The 15,831-nt window shown below is 39.7% G+C and overlaps 4 protein-coding genes and 1 long non-coding RNA gene across 5 annotated transcripts in view; 2 read left to right on the top strand and 3 right to left on the bottom strand.

The window, feature by feature from the left end:
• LOC107467068 (long chain acyl-CoA synthetase 6, peroxisomal) overlaps positions 1-205 on the top strand; it is an 8,861-nt gene extending 8,656 nt beyond the window's left edge. Inside the window, exon 19 of the mRNA XM_016086099.3 lies at positions 7-205. Within this exon, the coding sequence (XP_015941585.2) occupies positions 7-205 (199 nt within the window). The remainder of the gene's footprint in view (positions 1-6) is intronic.
• A 2,107-nt stretch (positions 206-2,312) lies between these two features.
• On the top strand, positions 2,313-3,985 carry LOC127741633 (uncharacterized). Its single transcript, XR_008002729.1, has 2 exons — positions 2,313-3,517; positions 3,612-3,985. It is a non-coding gene; the product is annotated as an uncharacterized LOC127741633 (long non-coding RNA).
• A 159-nt stretch (positions 3,986-4,144) lies between these two features.
• Positions 4,145-5,715, bottom strand: LOC107466908 (mavicyanin). The gene is made up of 2 exons (XM_016085914.3): positions 5,443-5,715; positions 4,145-4,750 (listed from the first exon to the last, which is right to left on the bottom strand). The coding sequence occupies exons 1-2, from the start codon at positions 5,618-5,620 to the stop codon at positions 4,380-4,382; spliced, it is 549 nt and encodes a 182-aa protein (XP_015941400.1). The 5' UTR covers positions 5,621-5,715; the 3' UTR covers positions 4,145-4,379.
• Positions 5,716-6,754: 1,039 nt separating this feature from the next.
• On the bottom strand, positions 6,755-8,472 carry LOC107466935 (sugar transport protein 13-like). The gene is made up of 3 exons (XM_016085937.3): positions 8,340-8,472; positions 7,808-8,258; positions 6,755-7,697 (listed from the first exon to the last, which is right to left on the bottom strand). Exons 1-3 carry the CDS (start codon positions 8,470-8,472, stop codon positions 6,755-6,757), a joined length of 1,527 nt encoding a protein of 508 aa, XP_015941423.1.
• A 1,282-nt stretch (positions 8,473-9,754) lies between these two features.
• Positions 9,755-11,106, bottom strand: LOC107466857 (uncharacterized). Its single transcript, XM_016085867.1, has 4 exons — positions 11,036-11,106; positions 10,720-10,919; positions 10,412-10,668; positions 9,755-10,306 (listed from the first exon to the last, which is right to left on the bottom strand). Exons 1-4 carry the CDS (start codon positions 11,104-11,106, stop codon positions 9,755-9,757), a joined length of 1,080 nt encoding a protein of 359 aa, XP_015941353.1.
• Between the last annotated feature and the right edge of the window lie 4,725 nt (positions 11,107-15,831).

Raw genomic sequence — 15,831 nt, 5'->3', positions numbered from 1 at the left:
GGATAGTCATCCCGCCCCTGCTGCAAGGCGACCACAATCTTTTGTAGCTCTTGGTCGTGAGCCACCTCCTCTTCCACCGTTTCCCAGAGGTTCACATGTACTACTGAAATCGCCCTTCCCATCATTTGCTGTGACAACGCATCTGCTGCCTTATTCTCAAGGCCTGGCCGGTATTGGATCTCAAAATCCAAGCCTAACAATTTAATGGTTCACTTCAAATAAGTTGGGTCCATAAGTCGCTGGTCTGTGAGGAACTTCAGACTTTGCTGATCTGTGAGAACAATAAAATGGCGACCCAACAAGTAATGCCGCCACTTTTGGACAGCGAAGACAATGGCCATCAACTCCCTCTCATATGCAGATTTTTGTCGGGCCCTTGGAGATAGTGCTTGGCTTAGGAATGCTATTGGTCTGCCTTGCTGGGACAGCACCGCACCCAACCCCTCACTCGATGCATCCGTTTCCAAAACAAAGTCTTGATTGAAATCCGGAACTGCTAGAGTCGGTAGGTCTGCCATCAACCTCTTCAATCTCTTGAAAGCCTCCTGTGCCTTGTCATTCCATTCAAACGCATTTCGCTTCGTCAGCTCCGTTAATGGCTTGGCGATTACCCCATATCCTTGCACAAATCGCCTATAGTAGCCGGTAAGACCCAAGAATCCCCGTAAAGCTCACTGATCCGTAGGCACTGGCCACTCTAGCATCGCTGTGGTTTTGTTAGGATCCGCCGAGACCCCTTGTGCCGAGATAATGTGGCCCAAGTACTCCACCGAGCTCACTGCGAATGTGCATTTCTTCTCATTCAACACCAGCTGGTTCTCCACTAAAATCTGGAAAACTTGTTGGAGATGAAGGGCATGGCTAGCCATATCCTGACTGTAGATGAGGATATCATCAAAAAAAACTAGGACAAATTTCCGCAATAGAGGCTTAAGAATGTCATTCATCAAGGCTTGGAAGGAGCTAGGGGCGCGTTGGTCAAGCCGAAGGGCATGACTAGAAACTCATAATGGCCCTCATGAGTGCGGAAGGCGGTCTTGTGGATGTCTTGATCCCTCATCCGAATTTGGTGGTACCCCGATTTTAAATCCAGCTTAGAGAAAACTGCAGCTCCCGCCAACTCATCGAGTAGCTCATCAATGACGGGAATAGAAAATTTATCCGGCACCGTAATACCATTTAACGCCCTATAATCGACACCAAATCTCCAGCTGCCGTCCTTTTTCTTCACCAACAATATCGGACTCGCATATGGACTGGAGCTTGGCCGAATTATCCCTGAGGCCAGCTTTTCTCGTACCATTAGTTTAATTACTGCTTTCTGATGGTGCGGGTAACGATAAGGTCTTATATTCGGAACTAAAGCTCCTTCTATTAGTGGAATGGCATGATCATGGTAACGATGTGGTGGCAGCCCCGGTAATGCCTGAAACACCTTATCATGAGATGCTAACACTGATTCGATTACCTGTGGCACCTGCGATACCGTAGCCGCTTGCAAAGTCATGGGCCACAGCTAGACCATAAATCCTTCTCCCCCTTCTTGAATGGACAAAACTGCAGATTGAAGGTGCATACCTCCATAGCGCAGCTCCGGGTCCCCCTGCAATGTAACCATGCTGTCCCCATTCCGAAATCGAAGGCGTGATTTTTTGAAGTTTGCGAGAACGTCTCCCAACTTATCTAGCCACGCCAGTCCCAGGACAAATTCCGCTTCGTCAGTTGGGAAGATGAAGTCTTCCTTGATTTCCACTTCCTTGAATTGGAGTGTGACACCCAGTATTGGTACTGTCCGCTACCCTGACCTGGAACTTAGGGGTGTTGTCAATTCTCAGGCCCAACTCGGTGATAATCTCTGGTGTCGCGAAGTTGTCCGAAGCTCCACAATCTACGAGAACGCGTACACGGCGGCCATTTACCTCTGCCCAGGCTTTGATTGACTTGTGATGTCCACTCAAGCTCATGAATTTGAGCTCCAATTGTCCCTGTTCCCCTGTTTCCGAAACTGCCTCGTGCTGTAACCCATCCGCTTCAAAGTCTGGCTCCGTGATTAACAGCTTGAACTCTCTATTCTTGCAATTGTGATCTGCAGTGTATGGTTCGTCACAGAGGAAGCATTCCCCCCTTGGCCCGCTTAGCTCTATATTCCTCGTTGCTGAGATGTCTCAGTCCGCGCCGTCGCAAGGGGTCCGTCGTCGACTCCATGCTGTTGCTTGCTGCAGAGGTGGACGCTGTAGTGGGATGCACCGCTTTGGTGGCGGTTGAATTCGCAACGGCGAAGTTGGGAGCCAGTGATTTACCGCGTCCCGATGCCCCTCGCAAGGCCGTGTTGCGGTTTTCGACCTTCTGTGCCAGTTCCATTAACTCGTCCACTGACTGGTACGAGAACAGTTTACATTCTTCCCCTACTTCTGGTTTCAGCCCATTCAAGAAGAGATCCATCAGCAATTCTGGTGCAATTCCACGGAGGGGCCGCGCGTGAAGCACGAACTGGTCAACATAGTCCCGCACTGAGTTCGTCTGTTTCAGCTTCAGCAGCGCTTGATAAGGGCTCTGTAGCCGTTCCGGTTGAAAATGCCGCAGCAGCGCCGCACTGAAAAACCGCCACTGCAACACCGGCGCCGTCGCCTCCCACCACCTGAACCACGTGAATGCCCTTCCTTCCATTGCAAAGGTGGCGACCGTGAGCCATTCCTCCTCTGGCACTGAGCGCAGCAAGAAGAATTGCTCCATGCGTTGAACCCAAACCACTACGTCGTCTCCGCGGAAGATCGGAAGTTCCAGCTTTCGCCATTGCTCCGGCGCTCCGCGGCTTCCGGCCGATGAGCCTGCGGCCAAGTGCGATCCCGGTGAACCACGCTCATTCCGATTAGGCACGCGATTTTCAAACGCATCAATTCGAGAATCGAAGCGCTGTAGCGTCTCCTGCATCGATCGGAACATCTCCTCCATGCGCGATTCAATCGTGTCAAATCGTGACTCCATTTTTCTCGATCTCGATTGCACCATTCAGCGTCGGGATCCTCAAGCTCTTGATACCAGTTGATAGGACCAGTAGTAGCAGAATGATCAAGCTTTATTGATATACCGGGATGGCCAATTAGCTCTCCCTAGAAGGTTCTACACAGCTGGAACTACCAGCTCTGAGAGAGAGAGATCCTCTCCAATTTCTAGCAGAATTCGTAACAGAAAAACCATGCCCCCTAAACTACTATATCCTAGCTATTTATAACAACCTATCAGCCAGCTGGATATCCTAACAACTCCTAAAACACTTCTACTTTACCTCTACTTACCTCTCCTTTTGTAACACAGTCCAAATTTGTTAGTAGTAGGCGCCTCTCTATCATATTCACTTAATGTTTTCAACTTCAAGACACCTCAGTTTCAGTAGTAATTAGTTTTCTGTATCTTATTTGATGCTATGCAGCTTAGAGGTTTTGAATTTGTAAAAGCTCTTACTTTGGTGCCTGAACCATTTACGATAGAAAATGGTCTTCTGACACCAACATTCAAGGTAAGCATAGAGTCCTCAGCCTTTCAAGTGTGTGAGATTCACCTGTTAAGTGGCAATGAAATCATGTTCTGTGTACGTGCATTTTACTTTTCAGGTTAAGAGGCCTCAAGCTAGGGAATACTTTGGCAAAGCAATATCTGATATGTACGATGAGCTTTCAAGAAACGATCCTACTCAAAAGCCATTGTGAAATTGAGGATCTCCTTCCCTATCCGCAAACTGGAAACATTGGCCTAACTGGAAAGTTCCTGCATGTTTTTGCTGTGTTGTATTGTCTCGTGATTTGTTCATATTCTTCTCTATCTTTTAGATTTTTGAATAGTATATTATTATTTATTACAATTATAATAAGATGCATTCTTTCTTTGGTTTTTGGGTAACATAAGATGTCTCCTTCATTCGGTGGTTCATCACCACTTATCATCAAGATAGACTTCTGGCTTAATTATTGTTATTTTGATCCTAAAAGTACGAGTAGATTATGACCAGAGTGATGATATTGGTTAGTTAAAGGAGTTAGAGAATTGTATTGATTTGGATAACTAGAGATCCTTTTTTATTTCTAACCCTTCACTAATCACTAGCACGTTTGCAATGACTATAAAGCAAGTGAGATAAAAAAGAAAAGATGAGAAGTTGTGTACTTGTGTTATAAGGGAGAAACTTCAGATGTTCACAATACCTTTGTTTATTTCAAGCTACATGTAAAGGGAAAATACATTGTATTTAACATGGCTAATTAGCTACTATATATATTTTCACTGTCATTCAAAAAAGTATAAACGTGCCTAGGATCTAGGCAAAGGAATTATAGAGACTCCAAAAAGTCCCACAATCCAAAGCTAAAGAACACTATTCCTTGTTAAGCAAGTGCAAAGAGTACCATGCCCAAACCCATGATGATTCCAAATGGTCCCTTTAGAGCAATGAATGGGGCATCAGCATTGCTAGGGGAAGGTGCTGGTACACTACCACCGGTAGAGACTGCAGGGGAGGCCAAAGCTGAGGGTTCAGGCGCACCCGCGGAGACCTTGAGCACGTTAATATCAACCTTCTGGCCTGCTTGGCAGTGACCAGGGACTCCACAGAAGAAGAAGTGGTGACCATAATTGGTTATCTTAATAGTGTCATTGCCAGTTGTGAATGTTGCTATTGGGGATGATGTGTTGCATGTCTTGTACATTGCATGCGTTACTCTCATCACATTGTGGAATTTCGCATTGTACTCAAATACTGAACAAAACAAAAAAAAATCAATCAATCTTTTGGTTCTTTAATTCTTTTGCTTTTTATGTGGCTATAATGATTTTGAGCAGTGCGTTCAAGAATTCATTGCTGTTCTTTTCCTTTCTTTTCATCCTATCCAATAAAGCTAGTGCAGAACAGCAAAGAACAAAAAATTTGATGGAATTGAAAGTGGTGTGTGTAGGGTCATGCTACATCATCATGAAAACTCATGTCTAATTTGCTATTAAAATAACAAAAGCCATAAGAATAAGAAAAAGAAATACTATTGATTGGTTTGGTTGAGTGAAAAATAAGAGTCCAATGTAGGGGCCCTCCCCTAAACTTATGATATAATTATAGAATATAGACTCTACAGAGTAGCAAGACTAGAAAACAGAAAGGGTCACCATGGATGAAAAGCAAGAAAAATACAAGGATTATGACATTCTTATACCAAATTGAATGCTGATAGAGAATGGCATCATGGAATTGTAGAAAAAATAGTGTAAAGATTGTTTTGTTTGTCTTGTTCTAATTCTAAAAAGAGGGAGCAGAACTATGGAAAGGACACCTCCATTTTTTCCAGAACAATTCCAAACGTTAATATAAGTGTTTGACAACAATGAACAAAAATAAACATATGATTTTATAAACATATTATATTACTTGATTTCAATTAAGAGTAATGAAAGACTTACTGATAGTGTCACCAATTTGGAAGTTCTTGGGAGCAGACCACTTTCTGTAGTCTATGTTGCCAAGGGTAGTCCAACCAGCAGAGTCCCCAACCTTGTAGACAGCTCCATATGACACCTTCACCGTTGCCACTGCCATCACCATCAACAAAACCATAGCTCTCTCTACTACCAAAGCCATGGCCTCAGTTTAACTTTATGCTCTTCAAAGTAGTATTTGAGATTCTTTTAACTTGTCCTTGTTTTCTCTGAGGTTGTGGTCTTTATATATATATTATCCTTGACTTTTTGACATATAGTTTGGCCTTTTAGGGAGTTGGAGGAGGTTGGAACTTGAAGAATGGTAAATGGATTTAATATTTGTCATTGTCTTCTTAATTGGTTTGATGGGAACCTCTTTTTCCAATATGAACAAAACGACATGGGTGGGTCCTTCCCACTCTTTCATTATCTTACTCACTGCATTCATCTGTAGGTCCCTGTTAAAAGGAAAGTTCTCCAACTGTTTTCAGATACATTCAATTACTATTTTGTGTAAATTTAGAAACTTTTTATAGAATGCATAAGTGACAGACAACAATTTCCATTATATTTAGTATAAATAATAATACTATCTTTGTTCTTAAACATAACAAAATAATATATAATTATCATGTGTACAATTATAAGAGGTAAATCCAAAGTTGATAAATTTAATTAAATCTGAAGGAATATGATATTGGTTGTAAACCTTGAAAGGAAAGAATGTTATGTTGGGGGCATATAGTATTGTTATGGTATGTGCTAGCTGCTACTACACTTCATCTGCAACAGAAAATTGGTGGGTGCCTTGATTACTATTTTCGTATTTTTATTTGTAACAAATTATTGGTGAGTGTCATCATAAACGGTAACCACCATATTTTGTTTCCATTTGGTGATCACATTGCTTTGCAATCAAAGAAGCATTAACCCCTGAGAATTCTTGTAAAATCATGTGATTATGTGATCATGATGCAATCACAAACATTGATATATACATTGTTACTGTTGTTAATTAAGCAAATTAACTCTTAAAATTTTTAATAGTATAATTTTAAATGATTTATGCTTTTACCTTTTAGTTTATATGAAATCTCTATTTTAACTAATTTGTCTATAATACTTTTACATGCATCTTATTCTTATCCAAAAAATAAATGAATAAAAGAATTTGGCTACTAAAGTGTACATACTCCCGTTAAAATTCTTTCTAATCATGATTAATGTACTTGTTTGCAACATGCACTAATTAATCACTATACATTCCCATTCATACATGAAACTGAACCAATTATCAATCCTCAATCCGATCCATAAACCTCTTCCAAAACCAATGGCGTTTCCAGACTCGTTCTTGCATCTCTTCAATGGGGACATTCTTGGTCTCCGGAATGAGAAAAATGGTGAACAAAGACATAAGAAGCACCCAAGCAGAGAAGAACCAGAAAATAGCGAACTTCATTCGGCACAGCATGGACAAGAAAGACTGAGCAATGAGAAACGTGAAAAGCATGTTCACGAAAACGGTTACACTCGCTCCCGCCGATCGAGTCTCCAACGGAAAAGTCTCACTGGGAATTAACCACCCGAGTGGGCCCCACGACCACGCAAAAGATGACACGAACATGCAAACCATAACCACCACCAAAAACGCATACCCCTTTCCCAAGTCATCGGAGTAATCCTGGACCTTCTTCATGAGAACCGCTCCGATCACCATTTGCGACACAAACATCTGAACTCCGGCCTCCAATAGCAGCACGCGCCGCCCTAATTTGTCCACGAAGTATACAGAAACCAAGGTGGAAACCACGTTCACGGCTCCTGTGATCACCGCTGAGTAGAGAGACGCGTCGCTGTGGAACCCTAACGTGCTGAAAAGCACCGGTGCGTAGAACATGATGGCGTTAATTCCGGTGAATTGCTGGAACACCTGCATGAAGATGGCGATTATGAACGGAGGACGGTTGTGGCGCACGAGAAGGCCGCCGAAGGGAGCGGAACGGCGGCCCTTGGCTTCTCTGGCGGCTTTGCTGGCATTGAGAATCTCTTCAAACTCAGGGTCAACATTGTCAACGCCTCGAATCTTCTTGAGCACAACTTTTGCATATTCCTCAAAACCCCTCTCAACGAGACTGTTAGGTGTGTCTTCTACTATAATTGACCCTATTGTTAACAAAATTGCTGGAATGCCCCCAAATCCCAGTGATACCCTCCACCCATTTCCACCTTGCATCCTACACATGTAATTATTTTTTTATTAAGTGCATGAATCGTCATCCAAAATAACTGTGGATTTAGTGAGGATCAATTCGCATTGGATTGGAGAGTTTATATATTTACTTACTTGGAAGTGAACCAGTTAACCAAGTTGGCAAGAAGAATGCCAATGGTGATGTTAAGCTGGAACAAGATGTTAAGAGCCCCACGAATTCTGGTGGGAGCGATCTCTGAAAGAAACAATGGGACGGCTTGGTTGGCGAAACCAACGCCACAGCCGAGTAAGACCCTGCCAATGATGAGGATGAAGAGGCTCCTTGCTAGAGAACTAAACCCCGTTCCAACAACGAAGAAAAATCCAGCAGCCAACATTGTCTGCTTCCGACCTAGCGTTCTGTTCACCGGAGATGCAACTATGGTTGCTACCAATGCTGCAAGGTACAACGACGATGTGAACAATTGTAGATTTTGGTTGTCGTACTTGCAATAATTACTTTCTTTTCTTCTCGTATCTTTTGTCTTTACATATACCTCTGGAAAAAAATCTTGCAGAAATCTAGGCATTGATGTCACCCCACCTGACCATCCAAAAATTTTAAGGTTAAATCCAAATCCTAACTATTTATTTGTAACTATATATATGTTCCATAATAGAATACCTGAAATTCCAATGTCATAACCAAACATAAGGCCCCCGGTGGCGGCCATTATGCAAGAAATTATGACAGCAAATGTAATCTTGGCCTCAAAATGGGTTCCCCCTGAAGCTGATGTAATAATTCCTCCTGCCATAATATGTCTACTAAAGTTCTTATATTTGCTTCAAAGCTTTATAATTAATTATTGAGGTTTTATAAAGGCGAAGTTATTCACATATACAGAATCCAACTTCGCCTTTGGATCATCTCTCTAAACAATAAACATTGTGTTAGGGTGATGATGAGGAATATATAGGAAACTAAGAATGGAAATTGAAACGAATAAGTTTGACCACCAATATGGATATCCCATCTTTAGAATCCTACAAGAATCAATCTGTTCAAATCCACTTGTTATGTCTAATTGTGGAGTATATCCACTACTCATTCTAATTATATCTAGGTAAATCCTCTCCCACTTATCTTTTCTTTCTTTTCCCTTCTCTCTCTCTCTCCATTTCTAGGTAAAAGATAATTAAACCGGGTTTTCAATCATTTTCAATGATAATAAAAGCTAATAAGTAGCTAGGGTTGGATTATATGATTGTATACTAAATAAAGAGAGAAAATGGTGTGTATAAACTGTAAACTATAAAACAACTCCATCAAAAGATTCTTCTTCCTTTAAAGGATTTGGTCATGCGGAGACGTGAACTATTTATCCACAATCATTTGATATTCAAAAAATATCACTTACACTAAAAAGTAGTTTATATGTGTTTATGTATAAATATATATTATTTAATTTAATTTTTTTATATTTTAACCTATATTCTATATAAATAAGTAATTGATATTTAATATACATGCAGCATAATTATTTTAATCAAGTCAATTTCAAAAATCATAAATATATTATATTATAGGACAATTCACTTAATTAAATAAATTGGCCACCCATATTATCATAATACATATTTTGCAAAGTAGATACTGAAATACATTTTTTCCATAAACTATGTAAACTGCGACAAGGGTATCACAATTTACAAATACACGTAATCCGCTGCAGGGGTGTCGCGGATTATGTTGGAAGAAAAACATCACATAATCCACGGTAGGGGTGTTGCAGTTTATGCTTTAGTGTGGACTTAGTTCATTTTTCATGGAGGATGAGTTTTTGGATGAAAATTTGGTTTGCAATTTTTATGTATGGCGCAATATAGGTTCCTGCTTTAGTTTAATTGAAATTAGTCTCTTGTACTCATAGAATTACCAACAAAATTAGAACAACTTAACTCAAGAGAATCACAACTACATAGAGAATCGCTAACAATAACAACGTCACCGTAAAACGAACAGCAAGTATAACTTTACTTAACAGTAAGTAAAGTTAAAACAGAACAAGAACACAAATAAGGAAAGAAAAATGTAAGCTAATCATGACGACCTAATGACACATATGCCTCAACACTGGGGGCGGATCCTCGCTGAGGACAAGTCCTGCGAGTGTGTCCTGTCTGTCTGCATAGCCCACATCGCTTCGACTGACTAGTATCGGCCTCATCCATGGTGTTACGGATTCTTGTTGACCTCAATTGCCCTTCTCTGGCACGTCTCATGTTAGGATTAGGAACGATAGTAAGACCAGCGTTCAGTGGCCACAGACCCTCTGGAATAGGGGGCAAAAATCCCATCCGGTATACGCTAAACACCTTACTCATGGTATAAACCTCATGGACATACATAGCCCAGTCTAACCGGGACTGAGCACAGCATGCAATCGCATGGCAGCACGGGTAATGGAGAGTTTGAAAGTACCCGCAGTCACAAGTGCGATCTCTGAGGAAAACCTGATACGTCCCAAGCGAGAAGTTATCGGTAGGAGTTGTCTCAGCCACAGTATACTCAGCCTGATGTCTGTCGAATAGAGTAACTGTGAAGCACCTCACATCTTTCAGGTTGCGCTCGATCGCCTTGACCAGCACCTGGCAAAACCATTAGACTGATCCCAATTGCGCCTCTGCTGTCTGCCCTCGGACGACAAAAAGCTTTGCTAACCTCCCATATGTGGATTTGACAAGTGCAGTAACCGGCAGATTCCGTGTCCCCATCAGTACAGAGTTAACACACTCGGATATGTTCGTCGTCATGTGGCCGAACCGTCTGCCTCCATCCTGGTGTTGGGTCCACTTATCGTACTCCAGTCGGTTGGCCCAATTACACATGGCCGAATTCTCAGTCCTCATAATATCAAACCAGTAGTCAAACTCGGCCTCAGTCTTGGCATACGCCGCATTCACGAGCATCCGCCTTGCATCCTGACCCTTGAAGCTGAGAGCAAAATTAGCTGCAACATGGCGAATGCAATACGCTTGATATGCATGAGGCAGTTTTCAACCACTCTCTGGTGCCTCTAGTGCAGCCTTAATGTCGTTGTATCTGTCAGAGATCACCAGAACCCCTTCCTGTGGGGTCACATGTTGACGCAAGTGGGATAAGAAAAAAGTCCACGACTCAGCATTCTCCCACTCAACAAGTGCAAACGCAACTGGCAATATATTCGAGTTTTCATCTTGCGCAATAGCAAGAAGCAAAGTCCTGCCATACTTCTCATACAGATGTGTACCGTCAATGACTCAATGCTGATTAGTGGCTTGCAATATTTAAAAGACTTAATGCATGGAGGGAATGTCCAGAAAAGTCGATGAAAATACTCTGCAGACTCATCAACCTCACCACCTACACGCATTGGAGAAGTCTTCAACAAAGCTACGGTTCCATCCATCGTTTCTTGCATCCCAAGGATCCATTGGAGCAACTCCGCATACGACTCTTCCCAATCCCCGTAAATCTAGACGACTGCCTTTTGCTTTGCCTTCCACACCTTCCTATAACTAGGCCAGAACTTGTAGGTTGACTCAGTAGCTTCTTGCAACACCTTTATGGTAACCACTACATCCGTCCTAACCAACGGATAGATCCTCGCACAACTTACGTGATAATCGAGCTGTCGGTGGTCGCTCGAAATTAAAGTGGCCAAGCAAGTGTGGGCTACATTGTACCTTCTAACCTCCCAGTTACCCTTGCGCTACCAAAGTGTGATAAATCCCATTTTTGGGGTTTATCTTGTGTTGAATTTAGAGTGTTTTGTCAACGTTTCTCCCATTTATTCACTAAAATAGTATGGTTTTGTAAATTCTCCTTTAATTGTGCTTAAGAGTGAAAATATACTTTTTAGGTCTTAAAATAGCTAAATTTAATTCACCTTGATTCCATTAGATGCCTTGATATGTTTGTTAAGTGATTTTAGGTTTAGGAGGCAAAGATTGAAATTGAGGGAATGAAGAAAAAGCATGTAGAAATTGAGAACTCATGAAGAAATGAAGGAATCGCAAAGCTGTCAATTCTGACTTTTTCGCACTTAATTGATCATAACTTGAGCTACAAAGGTCCAAATGAGGTGGTTCCAGTTGCGTTGGAAAGCTAACATCTAGGGCTTCAACATGATATAAAATTTGCCATAGTTGCCTAGCGTTTAGGGATGCATACGTGTGATGTACGCGTACGCGTGGAAAGTTGCACGTGACTCACTAAAGGCAACTCGTGGCCAGCGATTTCTGGAGCATTTTGGGCCCAATCCAACTCATTTCTGAAGCTATTAAACCCAAGGAATGAAGGGGGGATGTAGTATCTAGTTAGCTTTAGTTTAGATTAGGCTTTAGTTAGTTTCTAGAGAGAGAAGCTCTCTCTTCTCTCTAGAATTAGGGTTCTTGGTTTAGATCTAGATCTATTTCTTCTCTCTTGCTTAATTTTCCTTTTTCATCTTTAATTGTTCCCTTATAGTTGTAGCATTCTACTTCTCTTGTAGTTTCTTTGTATTGTTAGTTGTAGTTTTTGAATTCTTTTATAGATCTACATTTCTTCTTCAATGCAATTGGTAAGTTCTTTGTTGTTTCATAATTGTTTTGCCTTTCTATTGTTAATCTCTTGATTTTGTAGTTGTAGATTCCTTTAATTCTTTCAATTAATAATGTTTATCTTTATTGTCTTCTATGTGTTTGTTAAAATGTTTCTTCTAGTTATGAGTTAGATTTTGTTCCTCTTGACTTTGGTTGAGTAATTAGTGACTCTTGAGTTGTCAAACTACTTTGTTGATTGATAATTAGAAGTTGCTAATTGACTTGAATGCCACTAAAGCTAGTCTTTCATTATGAGTTGGCTAGGACTTGTGGACTCAAGTTAATTCATCCACTTGACTTTCCTCCATGGTTAGAGGTTAACTAAGTGGGAGCAATGAATAATTCTCATCACAATTGATAAAGATAGCTAGGATAGGACTTCTAGTTCTCATACCTTGCCAAGAGTCTTTCACAGTTATTAATTTATTTCCTTTACAATTTACAATTCTTGTCTCTTATTCTAAAAACCCCAAAAATACCTCTAACCAATAACAAAAACACCTTATTGCAATTCTTAGGGAGAACGACCTGAGGTTTGAATACTTCGGTTATTTTTATTGGGGTTTGTTTTAGTGACAACCAAATTTTTGTATGAAAGGATTATTGTTAATTTAAAAATTATACTTGCAACGAGACTTCAATTGTGAAATTCTTAACCATCAATTTTTCACTCATCAAAGTGCCACGCGGATCATCCAGGTACAGCCGTTTCCAAACTCCTTGCATCTCCCAAGATACTTCAAATGATCAGATTTCATAACCCAATACTGAGCTCCACGACGAATGCTATAATCCGTAGCATTCATCACAGCTTCCTCCTTAGTCTGGAAAGATTGGCCAATCTGAAATTTTCCAGAAGTATTGTCGTCGTGTAATTCTTGGTAACCAAAGGTGTGTACATCATCCGGTTGTTGACTCACTACTTCCAGGTTCAACGTCGAGAAATGCGGGGGTTGTTGGTTGGACCCAGAACTGGATGACCCATGAGGTGCAGGTTAGGCCACTGAAGTCTCCTCCTCCACTATCCCCTAATATTTGATTGGGCTCATTGTCCGAATCATCTTCCCGCATCGCGTCCTCAACGTGATCCGGCTCACCACCACCAACAAGACCAGTAATCAAACCAGGTGATCTAGCTGTCGGTGCTAGAACAAGTGAAGGTGCAGCTAGGAGACAACCAAGTGCAACGACACACATCGAAGTAGAAGCACCCTCCACCGTCATCGACTGAAGATTTGGTGCTGAAGCCCTGGAATTTTCCATAAAGTCTTCCAACTTGGCAAACAACTCGTGTATTTTCACTTCCAGAAAACTCCGCCGACAATGAAACAAGACCCCTATGTCTTCATCCGATCCTATGACAAATGTTTCATACTGCACACCACTTGACACAACCATCATCGGAATCTTGTAGAACACCTTCTTCACCAATTTGGCCCCACACAACCCTGCCTTCTACAATATGTTCCTCTTCAGATCCGACAAAATATCAGTCGAACGGATAAAAATGCTCAAGGTTCTTTATCAATTAACTTAACACCATGCCTATTACTTTTTTTTTACCAGAACATTGGACTAGAACCATCAAATTCTCCTCACTATCCATTTGTGAAAGTGTAAAAATGACTCTCCTCAAATGACCCACTCCCTATCTTGCTTGGTATTTATAGACAAAGTTGACAACCATAAACCGTAACACCCCTACGGCGGATTATGTGATATTTTTCTTCCAACGTAATCCGCGACACCCCTGCAACAGATTACGTGCATTTGTAAACCGAGATACTCCCGTCGCAGTTTACATAGTTTATTGAAAAAATACATTTCGGTATCTATTTTGTCAAATATATATTATAGTGATATTGATGACCAATTTATTTAATTCAATGAATTACCCTACATTATATGTATGACTAACTACGTAATTATATCAAAATTAATTTTTTATCATATTTTTTCTTGGTCAAATATGTTTACACCATTTATTTTTTAAAATTTATCAACAATATATTCTTAAATAAAACTTAAATACGCGACAAATTAAATTTTAACGTGAAAGATTGAAAAATAACATAGTTTCTATATATATTTACTTCAATTCAAAAATTGGAAATCACCCAAAAATATTATTTTATCAGCAAATCACCTAAGTTTTTGCTTTAATAAACTTCCATGTAATAGCCATTCAAGCCCATTATGTATTATATCGCTTTTCGTGAAGCCCACATGTAAGTTAGTTGGGCTAATCCAACCGAGCGATTATGATAAATAAAAAATAAATAAAAAAAAACTAGTAACAAAAGAAAAAAATAAAATAATACTAAAAAAACTAATTTGAATCGGTCAAATGCAATTCACTCATCTGCTTAAATAAGAATTGAAAATTTGAATTACATTTTATGTATGTAGCAAGTTATTGACCAACTACAGATCTTTAAATAGAGCTCAAATCCACGACGAATTAGTTTTTAACTTGTCGGATTAATCTAAAAAATCAACTTGGATTGATTTAATGGTTAGCAACTAATCCTCTCAAATAAGTAGGAGGTCCAAATCGTGCATTGTGCATACACAATTACATCCAATCACAAACTATACAAAAGTTGCTTCTTATTCACAGAAATTCACATCTATGATAATTAGTTTTTTGTCTGTCAAACTTTAAAATACCATAAAAAAACAATAAAACTATTTAACTATACTTCTAATAAAACAATAAAATGGTTAAAACTAGAATATTTATTAGAAATGTTTTAATAATTTTTTAATGCAAAAATGGGTTATAAATTTAATGGAAGATAGTTTCCAACCGAATTTGGTTAAATTATTTACATTAAAAATGTTTCATACAAGGAAATACCTTTAAATACAAATATATTGAATTTCAAAAAATTATTTTATATTTAGCTTAGTTTCAAAATGATTCTGTGTCAATTTGATTTGGGCCTCGAATATCATCATAATATAATTCGATTCCTAAATGTCTTTCGTGTTCCTCAATTCTCAAAATGAAATATCAGATATTGAACCGAATTGAAAGCTCAAAAATGATTCCATACATCGAATCAAATCCTTGACTTGTTTTAGTTTAATTTAATCTCTCATTCTTCTTTACATCCCTGTTCGTTAAATACTTTTTTCTCAGTAGAATGGTTTTCATATGATTATTCAAATAATAATACCTTAACATACATAGTCCACTATCAATAACCACCCTCATGCACTTGCCATATTTTTTTATACCACAGCACGTGTCTTGTCCACGTGTCATGTCAGAAGCACTCAAAAAAAAATAAATAAATAAAAAAAGACAAATAATTAAAAGAATAGTTTCTTCACAGCATAATTAGCTTGGATCTTGTTATTTAGATACACGATAACTATGTTCTTTTCTTTCATATTCTTAAAGCAAACAGGACATGGAGGAACATGTGGTATACCACAACCGCAGCGGAAATCAAAGTTCCAATTATTCTAATCAATTAAATCTAGTTTATAATATTAAAACATAACCTCAAGTAGTCACCAAAAAAAAAAAAACATAACCTCAA

The sequence above is a fragment of the Arachis duranensis genome, chromosome 9 (genome assembly GCF_000817695.3).
Source record: "Arachis duranensis cultivar V14167 chromosome 9, aradu.V14167.gnm2.J7QH, whole genome shotgun sequence".
In the NCBI taxonomy this organism is placed as follows: Eukaryota; Viridiplantae; Streptophyta; class Magnoliopsida; order Fabales; family Fabaceae; genus Arachis; species Arachis duranensis.
This window is presented reverse-complemented; position numbering and strand designations above follow the sequence as displayed.